This window comes from Balaenoptera physalus, assembly GCF_965194825.1.
Source record: "Balaenoptera physalus genome assembly, chromosome: 3".
Taxonomy (NCBI): Eukaryota; Metazoa; Chordata; class Mammalia; order Artiodactyla; family Balaenopteridae; genus Balaenoptera; species Balaenoptera physalus.
Window position 1 is genome coordinate 149,464,813 of NC_138890.1, and position 24,342 is coordinate 149,489,154.

Below are 24,342 nucleotides of genomic sequence, written 5' to 3' on the forward strand. Positions count from 1 at the left end.
GGGTTATAGTGTCTTACATAATGGAGCTGGAATTGAAGAATACAGTCTGTTTGATTAAGAAGATACTTATACTAACTTACATTCCTAGGGACTTGATTAGCCTATGTGAATAGAAATATGTTTACATCCTGCATCATCTATCAGGAAATGGCCAGAACCTGATCTTGGTGCATCACTTTCTTGGAATCTCTCTTCCTTTTTGGATGTTTTTCTCAGAACCCCCAAATAAGTCCTCATTAAGGCTAATTTTTTAGTTGTTGCTTCTGAATATTTCAGCCCTATCAGTGCTTGCTGCCAGTGAGGTTTCCAGCATATGTAGAAGGTCTGACATGAGGTCAGACAACAGTCTGCTCCTCCTGGAGGGATAGGATCCTTCAGGGACATCTGTAAGGAATTGTTGCAATTGCGTTCCCTAGGAAACAAACTCTAAGACAGACACTAGCGTGTGGGAAGTTCAACAGGTGCAGAAGGAGAGAGAAGGAAGAGGGGTTGGGCGAGGGGAGAAGCTGGGGTGCAGAGTACAGTCTCAGCAGAGGGCTTCTCCACCCCTCGGGAAGCTCTACAGCTCAGAGGACCTTCAGAGTTGCTGCAGTTGAGGTGGGGCAACCAGTCCTTGAAGCCCCACGTGGCCCAGACATTGGGTGTGGTCTGCCCCAGGAAGGAGTGAGTGTCCTTGGGCAAGGAAGCTCTCTTAGGCCAAGGTGACAACTGAGGGCCAGTGCTGGCAGCACTCCCAGGAACTGGACACCTGGGAGGACCTGGGCGCCATGCACAGAGTTGATTATAAGATTGATTATACTTGGTGTTTAGAAAGAAACAGCCTTTAAAGAGAGTGTCATTGCGGGGAGCAACCTGGGAGATCTTCTAGCCAGAAGCCTCTCATTTCACAGACTAGGAATCTGTGGCTTCAGGAGGGAAAATGATGGAATAATGAGGATGATGTTTGCAGACACCCCAAAGCCATTCACAACCCCTTCACTATCATCTACAAGATAAGAGGGAAAGCTAGAAGACTTGCTAAACTGTATTCCTGGGAGCCCCAGTTCCAACCAAAGAGATAAAGATGGCAGCTTTGCTGGGTCAGGCTTCTGGGAAGGATTTTAATTGGTACTGACCAAGCTGCCCTCGGCCCCCTGCCTTTCTGCCTTTCACTCTGCCCTCGTGCTGCCTGGGGTACAGCAGTCCTATCGCAACCATGCTGGGACGGCTGAGAGAAAGACAGAAGGAATATAGCCCCTGGATTTCTTGTTATGTGGGAAAAATAAATTCCTGTCCGTTTAAAACAAGGAAGTGACATTTTTTTTCTTTTTCTTTTTTTTTGCTACTTGCAGCGAAACTCATTACTAACTGATAACGAGAACAGGTTATATTAAACTTACATCAGTATTTGTTCTGTGTAGGTACTTACACTCAACACTTTGTATGCATTTCCCTAATTTTATCTCCACAAGAAAATCCTATATGGAAATTTAAGGTTTTGATCTAATTCCTATGGATATGCTGATAGATTTAGAGAATAAGTAACTTCTTAAACTCAGACTGTACAATAAAGCCAAGAGTTATCCCTGGCCTGACTCTGCATACTAAATATTAGCCATAGAAACAGAGACTGGGATAGGCCCATTACCTTAAGAACAATGCATTGAATTTTGAATTTTACCTAAGATGATGTTCATGTTTTTTTGAAAAATAGATGATTTTCATCTCACACCCATCAGAATGGCCATCATCAAAAAATCTAGAAACAATAAATGCTGGAGAGGGTGTGGAGAAAAGGGACCCCTCTTGCACTGTTGGTGGGAATGTAAATTGATACAGCCACTATGGAGAACAGTATGGAGGTTCCTTAAAAAACTAAAAATAGAATTACCATACGACTCAGCAATCCCACTACTGGGCATATACCCTGAGAAAACCATAATTCACAAAGAGTCATGTACCATAATGTTCATTGCAGCTCTGTTTACAATAGCCAGGACATGGAAGCAACCTAAGTGTGCATCGACAGATGAATGGATAAAGATGTGGCACATATATACAATGGAATATTACTCAGCCATAAAAAGAAACAAAATGGAGTTATTTGTAGTGAGGTGGATGGACCTAGAGTCTGTCATACAGAGTGAAGTAAGTCAGAAAGAGAAAAACAAATACCGTATGCTAACCCATACATATGGAATAAAAAAAAAAAAAAAAAAAAAGGTCATGAAGAACCTAGGGGCAAGACAGGAATAAAGACGCAGACCTACTAGAGAATGGACTTCAGGATATGGGGAGGGGGAAGGGTAAGTTGTGACAAAGTGAGAGAGTGGCATGGACATATATACACTACCAAACGTAAAATAGATAGCTAGTGGGAAGCAGCCTCAAAGCACAGGGAGATCAGCTTGGTGGTTTGTGACCACCTAGAGGGGTGGGATAGGGAGGGTGGGAGGGAGGGAGATGCAAGAGGGAAGAGATATGGGAACATATGTATATGTATAACTGATTCACTTTGTTATAAAGCAGAAACTAACACACCATTGTAAAGCAATTATACTCCAATAAAGATGTTAAAAAAAAAAATAGATGATTTTATGGCCAAGGAACTCTGGTGGGAGGAGAAGAGCCCCAGAAACTGTTTGTAGTATGACAAATGCTAGGTTTATTAAACTTACGTATCTTGCCTTTGGAAATCAATTTTTTAAACATTTAAGCATTCTGACAAAATTATTATGTTTAGTAAACAATTTATAATAAGTTGCAGTTCCAAATTTAGTGTCACAGTTCCTAACCATTTTAACTAAAAGACAGAACATAAACGTACAGTAAATAGCAGACATTGCTACATTTAGCCTAGTCTAAAACATCAATTAAGTGGTTTTAATTCATTTTAACAATTAATTCTATTCCTGTTTTCATACCTTTCTGTAGTTATGGTAGAATATATTAATTTTAATACCTTCTTATGTTTGATGTGTATTTTGATATATTTGGAGATTGCAATATTACCTTATCAGAAAGTAAAAAAAATACTATTTTAGACCAGCCAAAGTTACAGAGTTTTGGTAATTATTTGACTGATTTTTGGTTGGGTTTTTGGTCAGTACTTCTTGTTTGGTTTCGCTTTTGTTTGTTTGTTTTCCCTCAAGCTGATCTGAGCCTGGTCATTAAACTGGGCTTCTTTTTTAAGTTAAATGTTACTTGTTAAAGCAAGAAAACATTTTTAAGTTATGCCTTTTGCTTAAGGTTTAGTATTTCTCAAAATCTGGCAAGGAACCGCACACATGCACATCACAAATCTCTTCTGCTCCTGCACGTGCTCCATTGTCCAATCAGACTTCACTTACAAGGCACAAGTTCAGACGTACAATTATTAAGAGTTTTAAGACAGTGACAACAGAGCATTCAACCAAGTGTGAGGCCCAGGGTGACCGCACGGGGCTCACACCCAAGGAGCCCTGCATCTAAATGGATTTTAGAAACTGGATTTTTTTAAATGGTGAAACTCAAATTGAAATCTGCTCACAGAACATGAAATGCACCCAAATTTTTCCTTGACCTAAGAAATAATTTTTATCCTTCTTAGCAAGTTTTAGCTTTCACTTCTAATGATCACTTCGTAAGATCATTATCCAAAAATGTTGGGCCTCCCTATTTTAGCAGAATTGAAAATTCAGCCTTCGATTCAGTGAGTTCATTCAGTTCCCTAAGCTTCTTTTGAGAGGATTAATCAGACAGTGTGAGGGGAGAGTTCACCAGTCCATTTGTTTTAGAGTTTTCACTCAGCTGAAAAAATGGATTGAAAAGCTAGAAGAAAAAAATCACACAAGCCCGACGAAAGGATGTGTCTAGGCAGGTGAGTGTACCTGAGACGGTGAAACACTCAACTCTGTGGATATTATGGAACCGATGAGGTTGGTGTCTGGGAGAGAGACTCTCTGATAGTCGGGTTGACCTTTGAGAACTAAGACCATCCGTTGCTCCTCCTGCCTCTTGGGGCAGCACCCTGTGTCACAGGCCCACCTAATGACATACCCAGAGCACCAGGAAAGACAGAGAGGCCAGAGGAAAGGGCAGGGAAGCAGGACTTCAGAGTCCACCTTGTAAACTGCTTCAGTAGCCCTGAACCTTCAATTCACAGTGGCCGCTTTCAAGCACAGGGTTCCTTCTGGCCCTGGGCACGCCTGTGGGTCATAGGTGTGCAGGCGCTGCGGGTCACAGCAGCAGGTCTGTGTGCTGCTGTTGTTTTTAGCACAGATTATTTACTAGGTATTCCTAAGACTCCATAGACCACTGTACTTATATTCCCTAGAAATCTGTTTCTTCCTTACTTCAGTTAGCCTGTCTAAGCTTGAAGGATGTACAAATCCAGTATCACAGAAGCAAGATAAAGGGAAGTCTCCAAATGAGGGCCTCTCCTCATAGAGATGTGTCATGATTATCACAGGGGAAAGGAGACCTTTCCAGTTTTCTTGTCTGAGGGCCAAGACATTATTTACAAAATGAATATATGCTTCTTATAAAAATGCAAATGTATACCATAGAATGAAATAAAAATAAATTCTTCTTAGCCCACCACACTTATTCCTCAGAGGCGAGCGTTGTTAACAGCAGGTTTCCATTTGCGCACAAATGGACTCATACTTTGCCAGTTCTGCAACTTTTTGACTCCTGGAGCAGAACACCATGGCATTACGGCTCACCTCATTCCTCTTGGCGACTGCATAGCCTTCCATTATGTAAATGCAACTTAATTCATTTGTCCGTTTCTTCCTGGATAAAAAGTTAATTGCTGCGATGAACATCCTTGACCTCTGTCACTAAGGTCAAGGTTCATTTTTATGAATGAGTTGATAATCTCTTAGGATCGAGTTGATCTCTTTGCCACTTGGTCCAAAGGTTTCTCCCTAACAGTATCGATCACTGCCATGTCAGTTAATTAGTAAACATGGGTTAAGAGCCTTTGCTGAGTGTAATGATCTGCTAGTATTCATTAGGAAAGGTTAATGGTCATAACTACCACATTAGAACAACCAGATACCTTATTAGATGTTTCAGTGTGCTATCCCCTGACAATCCCCTCTGTGCAGAGACCAAGAAGGCCTTGGGCAAGATGTAAGAGTCAGGGCTGGGATCTGAACCCCTGTGCGTCTAACTCCAGCGCTCATGTGAAGGAGAGCCGCCTCCTGTGCTTTTCAGTCCTCGCCAGTGTGTGTCTGGCTCCTCCTTCTCACACTGTGGGCTCCAGTAGCAGCTGATCAATGCGCAGATGACTGGGGTGCCCTTGAGGACATTGCAGTTTGCTTGAGGAGCTTGTAAAATCCATAGTCTTGGAAGCATTAGAGCCGGGAGGACCTCAGTAGGCATTGTACCAGCTTTGAACCAGGTTCATAGTCACAGAAAAGGAAAGTCATGGAACCACCTACTGACCTAGCAGGATATAGAATTCTTTATGCTAAACTGACAAGACAGCGATTATTTAGAAAATGGTAAAACAAAGCATGAAATCAGTGCAGAATTGATTAGAAATGGCACAATGGAATAATCTGAAGGAGAAGAGGATATTTCAGGAAAGATTGGTATATGTGTGGGAAAGAGAATTGAGCCAGCTTTTGACTGCTCTGAAATAAGATTGGAATGATAGAAGCACAGCTTATGGGGTAACTGCAAGGACCTTTAGAATTCACCAGGTCATGATAAGGAGGTGAAATCAGCAACCATAACAACTGTCATTTGTCAAGCACTTACTGTATACCAGGTACCACGCTGAGTGCTTGACATACAGTCTCTGTCTTAATCCTCACTGTTAATTACCCTGCAAGGTAGGTATTATTATCCCCATTTTTCAGATGAGGAAACTGAGTCACAGAAAGGTTAAGTAACTTAAGGTAATATTAGACTTTCATGAGCTAGAATTTTATATCTCCTCTCTGTAGAAGTAATGGCTCCAGAGGCTAGTGATTCTCACCATATTTAAGACCCATGAAAGATTATTAAAATGGAGTCCAGTGGGTATTCTACCAAGTTTGCTTCTCAGATATGATCCATGAATAAATGCATTGCCTAATAACACAAAGAGTGGTTACTTTAAATATCTCATCAAAGCATTTGTTTTTTGTTAAAAATAATTCTACGCCTGTAGGTTAGGGGTTAATAGCGTGAGCTCTAAGGTAAACCGTCAGCTTCTACTGTACCACTCATACTGTGAGATCTTGGAAAACTTAATCTCTCTGCGCCTAAATTTTCTCTTCTAAATGGGGATAATAAAAGAACTAACATCATAAGGTGGTTGTGATAGTTAAAATGAAATCAGATAACCACTGCAAAGCACAAGAAGATCTGGGAAATAATGTTCAAGTAATACATTGGCTGTTATTTTAACAAAGCAACATTCCCTTAGCTCACTAAATAAACAAGACCAGCAAAAGCCTCTGGGTAGTTTCATCCTTCAGGGAGGGAGTCAAACAGCACAAGCCCAGAGGGAGTAAAACTAAGGCAGACATTGGAACTTCACCATTCTGGAATTCAGTGCAATGCTTGCCTTTGGATGGGGTTTACTTGCTATGAGGACCCGTTTTTACAACCCTGAGAGTGAGCGCCTTCTTAGAATTCACACCCTCAGGCACCTCTAGTCCCAGCCCTCCCCAGCAGGCTGGAACAGGTAATTCCTTTAGAAAAGCTCCAGAATAATTCAGGGCTGCTTCGTCTTTGTGCTTCATGTGTCCAAATAGAAAATCTCAAATCTAAATTCTAAAGCTCAAATCGAAGCTTTTGAAAAAGTGTTTCCCCTGCCTCCATCCTTCTACTTGATGTTTCCTGAAATGATTCCCTGGACTCAGCACACCTGGATGGATGCTCTCATCGCTCAGGGAGCAGAATTGCTCCCAGGTGGCTCCCTCTAAGCGCTTCTGTTCCAGTTCAGGCAGCCACAGAGCTAATCATGCTGCCAGGAATGACGATTTACAGCAACACTGAATTATGCCTTGTCTCCGGAGTCTACTGGCCCTTTTCCGGTGGCACTTTGTGATCTCTCCAACTCATTTTAACTTTATTCATTTTCTCAGACAACGTATCCACTGCAGTTTATATAAAATCAGTTGGTATTCTTTATTTGCTTTTACCTTTCTCCTTTAAGTTTTAAACAGATGCTTTAGAAATTGTCTCAAGTTCCTCCAGAGTTTCAGTGTTTGAGTTTTACTCTGTTATATTTGTGTAAGTTGTACACTTTTCTTTCTCTACCACATGGATCATTGCATCCTTGAGCAGCCCTGCACGCTGGCCTTGCATCTGGGGTCCATCCACGCTGAGGTGGGTCCAAGGCAAACGGCCTTACGGGTGGTCTCATTGAGCCCTCAGCTGGTCACACCACCAAGAAACTAGCAGCCCTTCCCCCAGTAAACAGACCCGGAAGAGATCCCAAAAGGATCTTTCTGAAGAGGATATTCTCAAAGTTTTCACTTAAAGAGAACAAGACGTAATATTCAAAGAAAATTAACTATTTGAATTCTTTTTTTTTTAATTTTATTTATTTATTTATTTATTTATTTATTTATTTATTTATCTATGGCTGTGTTGGGTCTTCGTTTCTGTGTGAGGGCTTTCTCTAGTTGTGGCAAGCGGGGGCCACTCTTCATCGTGGTGCGCGGGCCACTCACTGTCGCGGCCTCTCTTGTTGCGGAGCACAGGCTCCAGACGCGCAGGCTCAGCAACTGTGGCTCACGGGCCCAGTCGCTCCGCGGCATGTGGGATCTTCCCGGACCAGGGCTCGAACCCGTGTCCCCTCCACTGGCAGGCAGATTCTCAACCACTGCACCACCAGGGAAGCCCTTGAATTCTTATCATATACAGATACTACCTATTAAAATTTTTAGGACAATTTATGTTTTAAAAGTTACCTCTTTTTCTGGTTATTCGAAGTACCTACGTATAGATACACATTTTATTAAGTAAATCTTTAGAACGATTCTGTGCAGGAGATCACTCACAAGGGAACAGAAAATTGAACCTTAGAATGGATTCAGTGCAGGACCCAGCATGATGGGATGGACCACTATGATAAGCAAGGTGGCTTCTGCTTTAGCAAAACAGCAGATCTTTTGTTTCTATGTGGTTGTAAACCTATGTCCAAGGACTTCTTGGACTTGAGGAGAACAAGGGAGAATATTTGTTGGGGTTGGTTTATGGTAGTGGCAGTGGTGTTAGTAATGAGCTGGCCCCACGGGAGCATCTCCCCTGGTGGTCTGCTTACTTTGCTGCAAAATAACAGGCAAACATGATGCTTGTCTGGAGTCCTGCACCACTGGTTGCTATGACTTATTTTCTAGGTTAACCCCAGATGCTCACTGCCTTATTTTTATAAGCACAGTTCAACATTGGATTGAAAGGTCTCATCATTTGTAACAAAAGGCATAGCATTTTAAAGCAGTCTTCCCAGTTTAATTTGTTGTAAAACGCTTTAAAAGAAAGAAGCCTGCATTACAGCATGTGTCACAGAAAGGTAAAAGATGGGAATCTCCAGATGAATGACACTTGGGGATTCATACGTACAAAATCCTGGGGGAAGCGTGCTGAGCTAGAAAGCTAACTTGCAAGGATTTGTCTCTTTTTCACTTCAGCACGTCCTTGTGAGCTCTACTGCCGACCCATAGATGGCCAGTTTTCCGAGAAAATGCTGGATGCTGTCACTGACGGTACCCCTTGCTTTGAAGGCGGCAACAGCAGAAATGTCTGTATTAATGGCATATGTAAGGTATTGGGTATGTTTCCTTAATCTACAACTTTATAAAACCATGATTTTTATTAATTCGGGAAGTCAGATGTTCTAATCTTTTGCTTTCGCGGTATTTGCATGTGGTCTGGTATTTTTATATGGTCTGTGAGACAAGACTTTGCAGTGTTCATCAAAATCACAGTTAGGAACTGAATGTCCTCCTGCTGTCGTCTTCATTTCTTGATCTGTTGATGTGCTCTGTGATATTATTTTAGGCATGAAGCTGGGTCAAGTTGAAGAAGAACCAAATTAAAGGAGGAATTACTAGGAAAAGGCAACTCGGATTATTTCAGTGGTATTGAATTGTTTTTTGGTTACTTGCCAACAGAGTTAGTTACATTTGAGGAAAAACTGAAATTAATAATTGTATAGTGTTTTTCACAGAGCATTTTGACATTTCATTCTCCATTGATCACCAACATGAGCTCCTTAGGAAGAGAGATGGCATGACAGGTAGTTATAAACCAGGTCTTCTGATTTCGATTTAACTTTTTCACATTGACTCCATTAAAAAATTCTGCCTTTATATAAAGTACTTAGATCTGATTTTTTAACGCTTTTATGTGTACAAACATTGAAGAATTTATCCCCATTGCTCACAGTCTGTTTTGCAAGGAACTGACGAACAAGTTTTGTGATCCAACACTCAGGCACAAAGCTCAGTTTAAAGAGAAGGTGTTTTTAATCAGTGGAAAAAGAAACTATATAAAAATACTCAATTAACTATTAGTAAAGCATAATGGCTTAGTGCTCAGGCTCTAGAATATGAACCCAATACCACTATTTCCTAGCTGTATAACTCTATACATCTTTCTAAGACTCAGTTTTCTTTCATAAAATTGGGATATTAACATATCTTAGATTAAATAAGGTCATATAGGTTAAGCCCTTAACAGAGCCCCTGGCACACAATAAACTCTTAATATATTTTATTTGTTTTTGCAAATAATTATCACAATTTTTTCCACTGGACCAAATTGTTGCCATGAAAAGCTCCTGCCCATAAATTGTTAGCACCCTGGGAAGGTGAATTTATCACCTTGCAGTTACTGATGGACTTATTCCAGTAGCGACGGAGGCACAGGAGGCAACATGATGATTCCCAGGACTGAGTGAGCTAACAAAAATCCATAATCAGATTCTAAATTGGAAAGAGCTCAGGCAGAATTCTCTTCCTGACACACTACCACTGTAGCTACAAAGAGCCAAAAATAATTAATATATTTTAGGTTAGACCTGTTCCCTAGAGCAGGAAAAAGTTTATTTAGCTAATTTAGGCCCAAACAGCCCCATTGCCATTTAATACAGTGGTTCTCAGGGCTGGCTGCCTATTAGAATCAGCTGGAGAGCTTTTACAGCCTACTGATGCCTGGCTCTATCTCTACCCTATTAATTCAGAATAGCTGTGATTTGGGTCCTGGGCACTGGTATTTTTAAAACTCCTCAGGTGATTGCCATATGCTGCTAGGGCTGAGAACTTTAGTCATCAAAAAATGAATGTGATGCTAAAATTATCTTTTAGACCTAGATACCTTTGCATGCATAGAGACAGTATCTTTAGCTTGTGATGGAAAAAACAGATATTTTGAACAAAACATAAGGGGTCTTGGGTGTCTCTCTTGAAACCAGTTAAATCAGCTTAATAGAATAAGCCAAATTCTCTTAGCTTGCCTTTTTCTTTCTGGAAACCAGTTAAGGCCTTTTAGAAGCTTTAATTACTTTCTGTCTACACCACCCTGAGTTAAGTTTTTAAGCAGAAAAAAATATGTCAAATCAAGTTTACCTTAATAGCCTAAATACAGTTTATCATTTAAAGATCCAGATTGTAGTGTTTTTTAGCTTTTGTTAGTCTTCTTATTCATTTACCACAGTTTTTTCAAAGGGAATTGAACGTGTATTGAAATAAAAAGTTACACCATCAGAAAAAAATATATATGTGTCTAATTCATCTTCTTTGTGGATATGAAAATATTTGCTTATATTCATATAAATACTTGTATTTGCTTATACTCATATACTTAGCTGTCTATTTGGAAATTATGATATTTGCCAACATTTTGGCATCTTAGGTTTGCAGATTTTGTTGTCGAGGAAATTATCGAATGTTGATCAGAACTGAATTTGTTTTAGGAAGTAGCTGTCTGTGCCCCTCCCCCAATTTTTTAACTTGTACTGAACTCCTAAGCTGCTTTTTTTCTATTTGTTGACTTTTTTTCTATTATTTCATTTACTTACTGTATCTACACAAGGCTAAGATTTTTAAGTAAAGTGGTATTTACAGTTAAATTATTTTCTCCTTTCCTTTTTTAATCATAAGTACAACATGCAGTAAGCTTTTAAATATATGAGCAGATATTCCCACCCCTCTTCCAACTGTCCCAGCTCTGCAGTCTTACCTGCTGTCTTAAGACAGGCTGCTAACCATCCAACTCGCTCACCCCTTTCTCTTGGTAACAAGTTCTTTGACTTTCAGTTCCTTCACTCGTCCCTTTTCTCCGAGTCAGCAAAGCTTTGGCTTCATTTCTTCCCCAAACAGCCTAGATGCCCTGAACTAGCACATCAGCCATCCCCTAGATTTCTCCTCTTAGCCTTCCATCAACCTCTTTCCTCAGGGCCCTGATTCTGACCAACCCAACCACAATGATTTTTTGTTCTTACAATCAGTCTACTATACACTTCTTAAAATAATAATTCAACTTTGTGAATTTGTGCCCTTACAAAGTCAATGTCTTCAACCCCAGCCAAGTCCTTAACCTTACTTGACAATCTTCCTACCTGCCCTAAGTTAGCTCCCCTTCTCATTGCTCTCAGAAACTGTCCTGAACCTTCTTTGTTCTCTCTCAAGGCCATTTTGGCCATCTCAGCGATTGACTGAATACCCCAAAATCAATTTCTCTGGGCCAGATGTCTTTCTAGAAGGCCAGGTCCTATCTCTTGGCCCTTAAACTTATGGTGAGGAAAGCATTATTGCTGCTGTCCCATTTATTAAAGGACAATATCATTTACCTGTTCTTCTCAGTTAAGCATAACTGGCATTATCTTCACACTAAAGTTTCATTAGCTGGGAATGAATCTCCTCTTGGAACCAGGCATTTTTCCAGTCTCTACCTCTGCCAAGGGACTGTAGAAAGAAATGATGACATTCTAAGTGGATCAGGTCAAGGCGCCAGTTGGTATTTCAGTCCTCAGTTACTTGAGAATTTACTAAGTAAAACAGTAAAACTCATAAGGAAGAAATGAGAATTGGTAAGAATACGTATTACTTATTCACTCACGTAGGGCTGAAAGCCTAGTGGAAGACTGGGACCTGACTTCTCTAAGTAATACTCAAGATAGGATGCTCTTCAGTTCAAATGACAGGGTCAAGAATTGATGATACACTTCTACACGGGAAAGGAAATAGTCATCGGAATAAAGAGGCAACCTACAGAATGGGGGACAATATTTGCAAACCATATATAAAAATAAGGGGTTAATATCTAAAATGTATGAGAAACTCCTACAGCTCAACAGCAGAAATACAAATAACCTGATTTAAAAAATGAGCCAAGGACTTGAATAGATGTTTCTCCAAAGAAGATATACAGATGGCCAACAGGTATATGCAAAGGTGCTCAACATCATTAAACATAGAGAAATACAGGTGAAACTCACGAGATATCACCTCATACCTGTTAAGATGGCTATTACCAAAACACAAAAGATAACAAGTATTGGTGTGGATGCGGAGAAATTGAAAACCTGTGCACTGTTGGTGGGAATGTACAATGGTGCAGCCACTATGGAAAATAGTATGGAGATTCCTCAAAAAATTAAAAATATTTATTTTAATTTAATTAAAATATTTTTTAATTAAATTAAAAATATTTAATTTTTACCATATGACCCAGTAATGCCAGTTCTGGGGTATGTATCCAAGAGAATGAAATCAGGATCTTGAAGTGACATCTGTACTCCCGTGTTCATAACAACATTATTCACTAGCCAGGATACGGATGGAAACAACCCAGATGTTCATCAACAAATGGATAAAGAAAATGTGGCATATATATACCATGGAATATTACTCAACTTTAAAAAAGAAGGAAATCTTGACATTTTGACAACGTGGGTGAGCCTGGAGAACGTTATGTTAAGTGAAACAAGTCAGTCGCAGAAGGATAAATGCTACAAGATTCCACTTATATGAGAATCTAAAATAGTCTAACTCATCGAAGCAGAGAAGAGGATGGTAGTTGTCAAGGGAACAGTGGAGAGTTGCTGTTCGACGGGTAGAAAGTTTCATTTATGCAAGATGAATAAGTCCTAGAGCTCTGCCGTACAACGTATTGCCTGTGGTTAACAACACTGTATTGTGCCCTTAAAATTTTGTGACGAGGGTAAGTCTCATGGTAAGTGTTCTTACCACACACATACACAAAAGGGACACAAGGAAACTTTTGGAGCTGATAGATATGTCTATTGCCTTGACTGTGGCAATGGTTTCACAGGTGTTTGTATGAGTCCAAACTCATCAAATTATAAAATTAAATATGTGTAGTATCTTATATATCAGCTACACCCCCAAGAAAGCTGTTTTTTAAAGAAAGAAATAATGATAGGAAATTAAAGGGATTTTCTTTTTTTAAAAAAGAAATGCAGCGTGTTGGGAGGCTATCTGGCCTCCTTAGAGGCACATCGGAGGAGAGCCATACTGGATCAGAGCCCCTCTGATCCGGCTGAAGGCAGAAAGACAGTATTGCTGTGGCCCTGTTGCAGAGCACAGGACGTGGAGGAGAGGAATGTCTGTTCATTTTTCCCTGAGAGAAAATTTTATGTATAGCATTTTATATATAGCAAGGAGGACGGGCTTACATTTTATGTATAGCATTTTATGTATAGCAAGGAGGACGGGCTTCTGCCGTCCTAGGCCTTCGGTTGTGTACTCAGTTCGGTGTTGACTGTGCTGTGCGCAGCTGATGGAGGAACAGAAGGGTGAAGTCTCCATAAGAACCACGCGCTATGCCATGGGCCAGCCTACCGGGGTGTGTGTGTTTCCTTCCCCGCCCCTGTCCCCCAGGGATGCGGGCAAATATTGCTGGAGGAGAAAGATGGGCTCAAGGTATTTGTTTTTCTGGCTTGCTTTCCTTTTTTCTTCACGTTTTTTATCCATCCCCTCTTGGTAGAGATTTTTTTAAGACACTTCAGTATGTTGCAAAGTATGTTTCCCTGGCTGGTTCCAAATCAGTGAAGGAATGACGGTCACTGAGAATAGGATTTGTAAAGGTCAGCTTATTAGAGGATGCTCAAGCTTGACGTAAACATATCACTTGTGACGGGTTGGCATTTTGCTTATAACCAGTGAAGGCACACATCCAGATAATTTCTTTCTTTTCCGTTGTGATTAGCGTTGTTAAGTTTTTTTAATCTCTTAGCAGTTTATTTTTCCCAACTGGGTCAAGTAGCACGGTCTTTGGATCTAAAGGAAGTTAGACATGGTTAACCTGAGTAATGGCGCTATTTTTTGTCTGTGGGCCTTAATTCTCTGTTTAGATGGTGGAGGGAGGGTGTATTTAAAGACCTAAATGGTTCTTCCTTTCAGCTGATTTGAGGTGGCTTTAAAATAAGAAAGGGAATTATCTTTGAGAGAGAGAAAAAGCTACCTGGGCACAATTCTTCTTCCCAAACAGAAAAGAAAAATCCAATTAATATAATAAGGTTTAGGGACGTCACTAGTAGCGCAGTGGTTAAGAATCCACCTGCCAATGCAGGGGACACGAGTTCAAGCCCTGGTCCGGAAAGATCCCACATGCTGCAGAGCAACTAAGCCCATGTGCCACAACTACTGAGCCTGAACTCTAGAGCCCGTGAGCCACAACTGCTGAGCCCGCGAGCCACAGCTACTGAAGCCCACGCGCCTAGAGCCCGGGCTCTGCAACAAGAGAAGCCACCACAGTGAGAAGCCCGCGTACTGCAAAGGAGAGTAGCCCCCGCTCGCCGCAACTAGAGAAAGCCTGCACGCAGCAACGAAGACCCAACGCAGCCAAAAATAAATAAATAAAAATTTTAAAATATATATAATATGGTGTAGTTTTTCCTCTTTCTTCTACCACTGAAGTGTGGTTAAGGAATATAGGCCGTGGAAGAGAGCAAGGAACAAAGGACTTCAGTGGAAGTTCACGTGTTTTCCATGACTTTCCATCTGAGTGTTAACGATTCTCTGGTATCTGATGCTACCAAACACCCCAAGTTTAATTACTCTCCTTTTCCAGAATGGGAATTGGATGGGAAAGGCTTGGCCGTATTGGTGGGTGGAGGAGAAGGAACCAGTGCAGAGGGAAGGATGATGATATGGGAGGACCAGTGGACAGAACACTGAGAAGTGGTCAGGTCCAGAGCACAGGAACAAGGTTAGGCCTGGCTCAGGGGAGAAATGACCAGTTCCTCCTCTGCAGCTGGAGGGAAGGAGGTCAGGATGGCTGGGATACGGCTACATGTGACAGGTGGTGGGGCTGGGGTCATAGGAGGCTCCAGAGGATCTGCTGATGGGCCTGCAGGTCCGAGATCTCATCCCTCACGGGGCTGGAATGGTCTCGGCATGAAGCCACATTTTCCCCCAGGGCTGCCAGTTCAGACAGGAGCCAGAGAGAATATCCCCAGTGAGGAATGTAAAGGGAGTGAACAACTAAGTATAGGTGGAGTCATTCCATCATCCCTGGGAATCTCATTAGAGAGGAGGGGGCATGAGGTTTGCACATCTGAAAGGGATTTGCTGCTCCCCCGACAATGATTCCAAGACATTTTCATGGTTCCATTTTTGGAAGTGTGTTCAGTTCTGCCTCTCACTCAGGGGAAATTGCAGATGCATTCAGTGTGTACCTTTTTCCCTTCAAAGCAAGTATTTCCTTTACCATCAGTGGGTGCTTTGGGTATTCTTCTGGCCACCACCAGAAAGAGGAAACATTTATCTTGTATCTGCCCCCCGCCGCAATCTCATCCAGAGCAAACGGGGGAGGAAAGAGGAGTCAAAAGTCCAGGGCAGGTGTGGCCTCTCCTGCCTGTGTCATTCGTCCTCAACCTCTCTTCCCCGCAGATGGTCGGCTGTGACTATGAGATCGATTCCAACGCCATGGAGGATCGCTGTGGTGTGTGCCTTGGGGATGGCTCAGCCTGTCAGACCGTGAAGAAGGTGTTTCAACAGAAAGAAGGATCTGGTAATAAACAAATAAATAATTGAAGTGGCAGGGGACTGAGAATGAAGGTCAAGATGGAGTGCTACTCTTTTTAAGCAGATTGTGACTTTCACAGAATTCAAAATGGATATAGCCTTCACTACAAAGGGAAAAAGGTTCCTTGGCAGTTTTAGGAAAGGGGTTGAATGCTAAGCAATTACAGGAAGCATCACGTTGCACTAGGGATCTAAGATGGTTTAGTGGCTGTGCACAGGACCAGGTTTAAGAGTGTGATCCCTGGAGAGGATCCAGGGCTGAAGGCCAATGGACCGAGACCTGTGGGAGAGAAGAGATGAAAAGCTGGCTGAGGAGGATGCAGACATAGGAGCAAATTCTGTAACTAAGGGCAGAAAAGCCAACAGTGGGTTTAAAGGCAGAAGCGTCGGGGTGTAGCTTCAGGACCAGAGGAGAGGCAAGGAAGGGTTGCTTCAATTTGCTCTTATTCCCAGTTCCTCCCTGTAAGGGGGTCCCAGCCAGTGGTGCCTTAAGGCTCTCCAGGTGGCTTCTCCCACCTAACATGCCCTCCTTACTCACATCGCACTACTCCTTTCCCATGATTACCTTTTTTGAGGTTTCTTCCTTGTGCAGCTTTGGGCTACTGATAATCCTCAGGGCATGGAGAGCCCATCCTCATCCCAGATCAGCTGTGACCCTGCAGACTGTTTTCAGTAAAGACAGTTCCCATGATCCCTTGGCACCAGCAGTTGCTGAAGGCGTCTTGGGAGGAGGCTAAGTTAGGCCTGGAGATGATGAAGACCACTCAGATCATCTTAGTTTAGTCGCCCTCGTCCCCTCCCCCCAAGAAATACCCTGAGACAAGAATTCAGGTACCATGCGTTTGTTTGGAGGTCGGAGAATCCTGGGAAACACCAGTAGGGCACTGGAGGAAGTGAAACAGAGAAAGGAAGGCAGCCAGAAAGGGAGTGTCATTAAGCCAGTTATTATATAGGAGCCAGTGTAGAAGTTGTACTTCCAAAGTTTTCCCGCCCAGGAGGGAAGGCGTTGAGACAGTACACACCAGCTCCCATTAGTCATTGCTTGGCGCTGCTTTGGGGAGGTGGAGGGATCTGGCTGTTAATTCTCTAAATTCCAAGGAACGCAGGTGCTGGAAATAGGGTGGCCAGAGTACACCACCCACCTAGAGCCAGAGGGGATGGGGCAGTATCCCACTCTGGGGCTGGGGCGATGCCTAGGGTGGAAGTCAGATATAGTGGGGCACCTCCCTTCTAGACTTGCTTAACACCCGGGATGAAGTTACTGAGTATGCCCCTGAGTATCGGGTGTGGTCATTAAATGACCTATTTTTCCCTAGCACACATCACCAAAATTTGGACTTAATCCATTGACTTCCTAAAACTACCACTCTAGACTCCTCTGGACTTAATTGGCTTCTCTAGACCTCACCAATGCCAGGCCCTCTGACCACTGAATCAAGTCCTGGTCTTATTCACACTGACCTGCTTTGTTTTGATGCTGGGAACAAGGGACCACATTCTCTGAGCATTCTGGAACTCTCCTACGACTAATTGTGTCACTTAACTCAGTGCCCAAACCACCAGCCTTGATTCCTACCTCTTTTATTTAATCATAACCGGAATGTGCTCAACTTTTGTTTGAAATCTTTTTATGGAACCAGAACAGTTACCATATAAAATTCACCTTTAATTTTACATTTTAAATGATACATTTGTATATCTATTGAGTAGATTTGATGCACATAGTAATTTTAAGTCTTTTGGCACAAGAAGTTAATTCAATTTCCACTGTCTGATATACCTCACATACAATTTTTCACTTTTACAATTCAGCATGTTAAAAAAAAAATCTAAAATCTAAAAAGCAGAGGAAAGACACAGAATGTCCCTGTTCTTCAACTCTTGCTGCCAGTATCCATATCTTTAGAATAGGAGATTCCTGAAATGGAGTAAAAGCAGCAGCTGCCTGGAATTATGTATGTACCTGACCACCTGGATCCCATCTACTTATTGATTCTGTGTGTTTATGTGCTTAGTTCTTCCGGCTGTAGCTCCCTAGGCTCTGCCACTGATCTTTATGGTCAAAAGATTATATTCATACAGAGTTAGGAACTGACAACAGTTACAAATTATGCTAAAATTACCATCTTAATCCCATAATGAGGAATGTTCTGGACTTTTGCTGGTGGCTCCCTAGGCTCTGTGACAAAATGAAAATGATCATGAATGAATGGAACCCATTAGGAACACTCACAGCACAGGTCGGAGGGCTGTGGCCGCAGTGTGGGTGTAGGGTCTATACAAGTCTGGGCCGTGGGACATGAGACACTTTTAGGAAGAAATGATACGGCTTCATGACTCAAAGTTGCTCCTAGGCTGTTCTGCAAGGTTCAGTTTCTTTGCTGTAGATTCAAGAGAGAATAGGGACCTTTCTAAGATTTTAGGGAGGGTGAATGACGTGAGGAGGTCAGTGTCCTAGAAAGACTGGTTTGCCAGCAACATACAGAATTGCCCGGAATAGGAGAGCCCAGCGCTGGGAACCCAAACATTAACCCAGGTTCAGGAGATAAGGGCCTGGACTAAAGAAGTTCATGTAAAGGGGATGAGAATCATATAAGAAAACATTCCAGAGACAGAATCAGAGGCAGAAGGGAGGACATAATGATAAGAGAGGACCTGGCTTTCTTGAAACCATGTTTACCAAAATACCACCTTACTTGGAGACTGTCCTGTGTCATGCTTTCCAGGAAACCTTGGGTTGGAAGGGGTAGAGAGAGTGACTGGACACTTTACACGGGAGTTTAAAGAGCTGAAAGACCTCCAGGGCTCAGGGCTGTGAGGAAGCATTTAGGGTCAGGAAGCCCCTGTCGGTGTCTATTCCCTCTGCTATGTTTCCACTGGTTTCTAGCAAGAGGATTATGGTTGCTCACAGTGTGTTCCAAGACTCCAGGCCCCTTACAACCCTCTTTTGAAATAATTGAGGCTAAAACTCCAAATCCAGGGCACTTTAATTCTCAGTAAATCTGCCTGGCGAATGTATTTGTACGTAGCTCTTCCTCACTGTGATTTGTGAGCAGGTCAAATGCAGTTTTGGATCTGAACCAGACAGCAACGCGTCACTGCTGTCAAGCCAGGCTGCAGAAGATGGATCTATCTTTCCCGGGAGCCCCCTCACAGAAACCATGGCATCTTGGCCTGCAGTGAGGACTGTCTTGCTTGCCACACACTGACAGCACAAATCGTAAAAAAAAAAAGACAAGCTGGTAGTTGTAGTTAAATTGCCTGGGTTAATAGTATGACCTCTTTATAAACACATTTTTATCTGAAGTGACAGACTGGAAACCAAATATGCCAGTGGGTAAATCCTTTTTTTAGAATAGTTGAATAAGACGCACATTAGCACCAATAATCCATTGTCACTCTTATGTCTTCAGAAGTGAGGCCGGTCTTCTGCTCCATCCTCAAAGGCCCTGAATGTTCTTTTCGCTCAAGGTGTTCAAGACTCAGTAACGGGATGGTTTCTCCAGGTGGTCTCCATGGGTCTAGAGGCTCCTTCTTTGAGGTCAAGATTATGTTTTCCACTTCCCCCAATAATGGTGCGAAAGAATCGTGTTTACTAAGCAAAATGGAAGAAAAGTGATTTACTGAATGAATATATTCATTGTTCTTAATACTTTGGAGATATTCTTACCAACCCTGAAAATCTGACCTTGACATAGAATGAATGTCTCAATAACACTTCACCCCCTACAACTTTTTAATATGATTCTCATTTCTATAAAGAAGACTCATGAGGATGAGACATTCAAGGGGATTTTTTTCATCTCTGTTCTACCAGTCACATTTTTTCATTAAAAACGCTGTATTAGGAGTTGGTTAGCAAAGCCTGGTTATAGGGGTGTGTGTGTGTGTGTGTGTGTGTGTGTGTGTGTGTGGCCATGTGCTGTGGCATAGATTTCTTCCTCTCTTGGGAACTCAGTTTCCTCATTTTATAGATAAAGAGATTGATGGTCATTCCCTTCCACCTAAATGTCCATTAACAGTTGGCTGATTAAATAAATGGGTTTATGTCATTTTGGCAGTTGTTGAAATGCTAAAAAAAATGTGGAAAGATATGTAAGGTATATTAAATTTAAAAAGCAATAGTTCACATAGTATGATCTCACTTGTTTAAAAAAGTATGTGTATGTGTGTTTATACATGCAAAGAAAGGTTTTGGAAGAGAATGCAAGAAACTATTAACTGTAATTATCTTTGGGACATACGACTCTGGGTGGAGGGAAATGGAAACTTTTACTTTTCATTTTATACTCCTCTCTATTGTGGGTTATTTTGTCATGTGTAAAGGAGTCTGGTGGCTATGTTATGGTTCTTTTCGACTCCAAACACCACAATTTTATCTTTTGGGTTCCTCTTAGGTATTCTTTTGCAAAAATATATTACAAATATGTACTGCTTTTGCTCATGGCTAAATCTGCCTCCATTTACATCTTCTTTCTACAAACTGTTCGGAAGCAGCAATTATATTCAATGAAAGCTTTTATTTTAAATTTGATGTACTTTGCCTTTTGATAAGACAGAATCTATACAAAATAAATATTTCTCATCTTAGATTTTCTTAAGTGGAAGATAAAAGGCAAACTCTTTTGGGTTTTTTTCTCATCAGTTCTCACTGTTTTTTGTTTTGGCTTGGTTTTTTGTTTGTTTTTAAGCAAGGGATATGGTGGTTGCCATATTCTTTAATGCTAGTTGACCTTATGCGTGAGCTCTGCTGTGAGAAGCTCTGCTATGCTGCAGGGAGCAATGCTCCAAAGGCATTTTAAACAATTGCATCACCCTCAATTACATGTGATTAAATATTTTCCCTGAGCTAGTTGTAACTTAATAGTTTCAATCAGCTGTCTCAGGCAAGTGCGTGAGGGCCCAATGGAATTTAATCAAGTACTTCAGGCCCCATACTTCACTTCCTTTGGATGGGAGCTGCCAGTTTGAAAAAATTGAGCTGAGGTTGTGGACTGTACCCAGCTTCTGAGTAAATCGTTCCTGCTGGCCAGACGTGGGTTTTAACTCCCAGGATCCCATGCTATGTTAATGTCTGAGGGAAAGAGAGTAGTCAGGGCACTTTTAGGTGACAGAGATGAGGGTGTGTTTGTTAGTCAAAAAAAAAAACTTAGTGTATATCCAGTGGAAAAGGATCAAGGTCTTAAAATCAAGTTTTGTATGGAAAAGGTAAAGGAACAGAGAAAATTTAGCTTAGAAAAGGACAAAATAATCGATTAGCAGAGTTGGGAGGGATGTCAGACATCATCTCATTCAAGCTCTCATCTCATTCAACATCCTTCATTGTGCAGGTGACATTCAAAGAAGTTAAATAAGTCAATGGACATCATGGAGCTCATTCGTGGCAATGCAGAAACTAGAATCGGATGTCTGACTCCCATGCCCCAGTACTCCTTGCCCAATGCCATCCCCAGCGTCTTTCCATTCTATCACAGCTATGAGATGATGGTTCTTTTGAAGCATAAACAGGATGAATGCATAAAGGGCTTAGCCTAGAGTCTGGCAAAGAGAGGAAGCCATTATGTGTTCATTCCATTTCTCCCCAGTAGGTCTCCTGCCGTAACAACCAATAAGCAAGGATAAGACTGTAGCTAGAATTGATCATGGTCTTTAAGTAGATTGTCCTCTGTGCTTTTTCAGAATGTTGGACTAGAACACATGAGAACAACGTAAGTTTATATTTCATCAAAACATAAGAAAAAATGTGAAAAAAAAACCTTTCTAATGAATATAATTGTCCAGCAATATAAAAAGCTGTGCTCAGAGCTGAGTTTCTCATCACAAGCTGTATTCAAGAGTGCCAGGTGGCAATCAATCCAAGACTCCCTCCAGAATTCTCTTAATGAATTTAAGCTATGATTAAATTACTTCTAAGAGTCTGTCTTTAATTTTCAGGCAATGAGGATTAGCGAAAGGATGTAGCCACTGCAATGTTCAGGGAGATTAATCTGATAGCAGCAACAAATGCGGAAGCAGAAATGCTAATGGGTAGCTGGCTAGGGGCTGTATCATTTTGAACTATCAACAGAAAATCACAGAAAAATAAATGTTGGATCAACCACAAAAGGTTCAGAGTTCAATCTGCATTTATTTCACCTCTCCTCTCATAAAACTGATTACATAGTGAATCATAAGGTTCCTGAGAATTCTACTCATGGCCAAGCATTTAAAGTTCCCCGTAATTAGTGCATGTGCCAGTCCCAGTAACCACCCAGCAGGAAGGCAAGGGCGCTAACTGATGGAGATGCTGGGAAAAGGATGGATGATAAGTCAGAAACAGACTGTGTTCAGCTAAGCTTGCACGCCTCTCTTCTCTCCTTAGGTTATGTTGACATCGGGCTGATTCCAAAAGGAGCCAGGGACATACGGGTAATGGAGGTTGAGGGAGCTGGAAACTTTCTGGCCATCAGGAGTGAAGACCCTGAAAAATATTACCTCAATGGAGGATTTATTATCCAGTGGAATGGGAACTACAAGCTGGCAGGGACCGTCTTTCAATATGACAGGAAAGGAGACCTGGAGAAACTGATGGCCACAGGTCCCACCAATGAGTCAGTATGGATCCAGGTAACACAGAAGCAAAGGGAACTGCTGACATGTGCACTAGTTAGGATCTTTCTAATTTTCTTTTCCAAAGTGTTTGCTAGGGGATATTCATTAAGAATCCTTAAACCTTCTTTTAGCAAGGAACAAGGAGGGAAGTGAGATATTAGTTTATGCTGCTAATCCTTTATTGCCTAAAATTGGCAAAACCCTTGTGATGAAATGCCATGGGCCCTAAAATCATCTGTTGAATTTAGTTTCTAGTATGGTTGGCAGGCTATTTATTGCAGAGTGAGTGTTCCTCAGGTATAAAAGCTATGTCTATGTCGTGTCTATGTCAGCCTGGCATGAGTTTCCAAACAGCTTTCCAGCAGTGGTGATGAACTGACATGGTTCTTTCACATGTTATCATGTGGTTGTCCTCAGGCAAAAGGTTTGACTTCGTGAAACTCTTGGAGGAGAGAGGGGTTAAGATGTAGCATGTGCTCTTCAAAGGCACAAGTGATTTGTCTTTCATACTAGCAAAGAACTGTAGAAAAGGAGTGGGGTAATTATACCAGCAGACCAAGGCAGGTTGGGGATGATGGATGGCCCAAGACGGCCACATCGAACTATATTCAGAAGTTAGAAGGAAGTCATTTCAGAGCCAGAGATCAGAGCATTCACAGAAGCTGGAGGTCAATGCTTGGCAGCTATGACCCATAAATGTCAGGAGACCTTACATCTTATAGGCCCACCCCGTGGAGCAACCCATCTACCACCTCTAAGTGTGAGATTAATCCATTTCAAACATGTGGTAAGTAGATTGCCTGCAGGAGAGGGAAGTGAGGGGAAGGTCCCAAATTCTGTCTCCAATTTTATGCCTTGGCTAAAACCCATGACCATTTTAATCCCAGAAATATATGCTTTCAAGAAAACTAATCAGCCTGAGAGCTAGAGAAGGGCACCATAAAGCAACAACAGCGGCAACAAAAGTTACTGTTTACTGAGTGCTAGCTATATGCCAGACACCGATCTAATCATATCTAGTCACATTACTTTTGTTTGTTTAACCCTTAAAAGCACCCTATTAGTCATGCTATGATTATCCTCACTTTGTAGATGGGGAAAGTAAGGCACAAAGAGATTAAGTAACTTACCCATAACCACAAAGTTAGTAAGTACGCAAGGGCACAAGGTGACCTACCAGCCCATTGTTGGAAAGGACACTCTGGTCATTCCCTCAGAGTAATTCCCGTATGATTAGGCCTTCCATGAATTCCCATGAGAATTCAGTCAAGAAATAATAGAACAGGAGCAGATTAACTATAGACATATGTAGACATGCAGGTGGAAGTAGAGGTATTTATTTAATGGTATGTATTCCAATGCACACCTCCGTGACTACTTTAAGATGATGGACATTGTACAGCATTTTTATAGGACTGTGGTTTGCAGTATAAAGTCACAGCAGAGTTTGACATGACCCTGCTCTTGTCCTTTAGCTTCTATTCCAGGTGACTAACCCTGGCATCAAGTATGAGTACACAATCCGGAAAGATGGCCTTGACAATGACGTGGAGAAGCTGGTGTATTTCTGGCAGTATGGCCGCTGGACAGAGTGCAGTGTAACCTGTGGGACGGGTGAGAACAGCACCTCTCTCTATAAATCCATGTCAGCTTCAGAATAGGCCATGGAGGAAGTTTAAGCCAGCAGTTTGCAGTCTTGCCCCTAGGTCTGCAGGGTTCCGCAAAGATGGCCCAGGGGCCTCTATAGGGAGTAAATGTGTTGGTCATGATCTAAAGAAAGAGGCACTTTTTC

The 24,342-nt window shown here is 41.8% G+C and overlaps 1 protein-coding gene across 1 annotated transcript in view; it reads left to right on the top strand.

Annotated features, from left to right (window-relative positions):
• The window catches only part of ADAMTS12 (ADAM metallopeptidase with thrombospondin type 1 motif 12), a 405,596-nt gene that overhangs the window by 275,569 nt on the left and 105,685 nt on the right, over positions 1 to 24,342 (top strand). Inside the window, 4 exon segments of the mRNA XM_082453678.1 lie at positions 8,598 to 8,731; positions 15,825 to 15,945; positions 22,321 to 22,565; positions 24,026 to 24,164. Of these exon segments, the coding sequence (XP_082309804.1) occupies positions 8,598 to 8,731; positions 15,825 to 15,945; positions 22,321 to 22,565; positions 24,026 to 24,164 (639 nt within the window).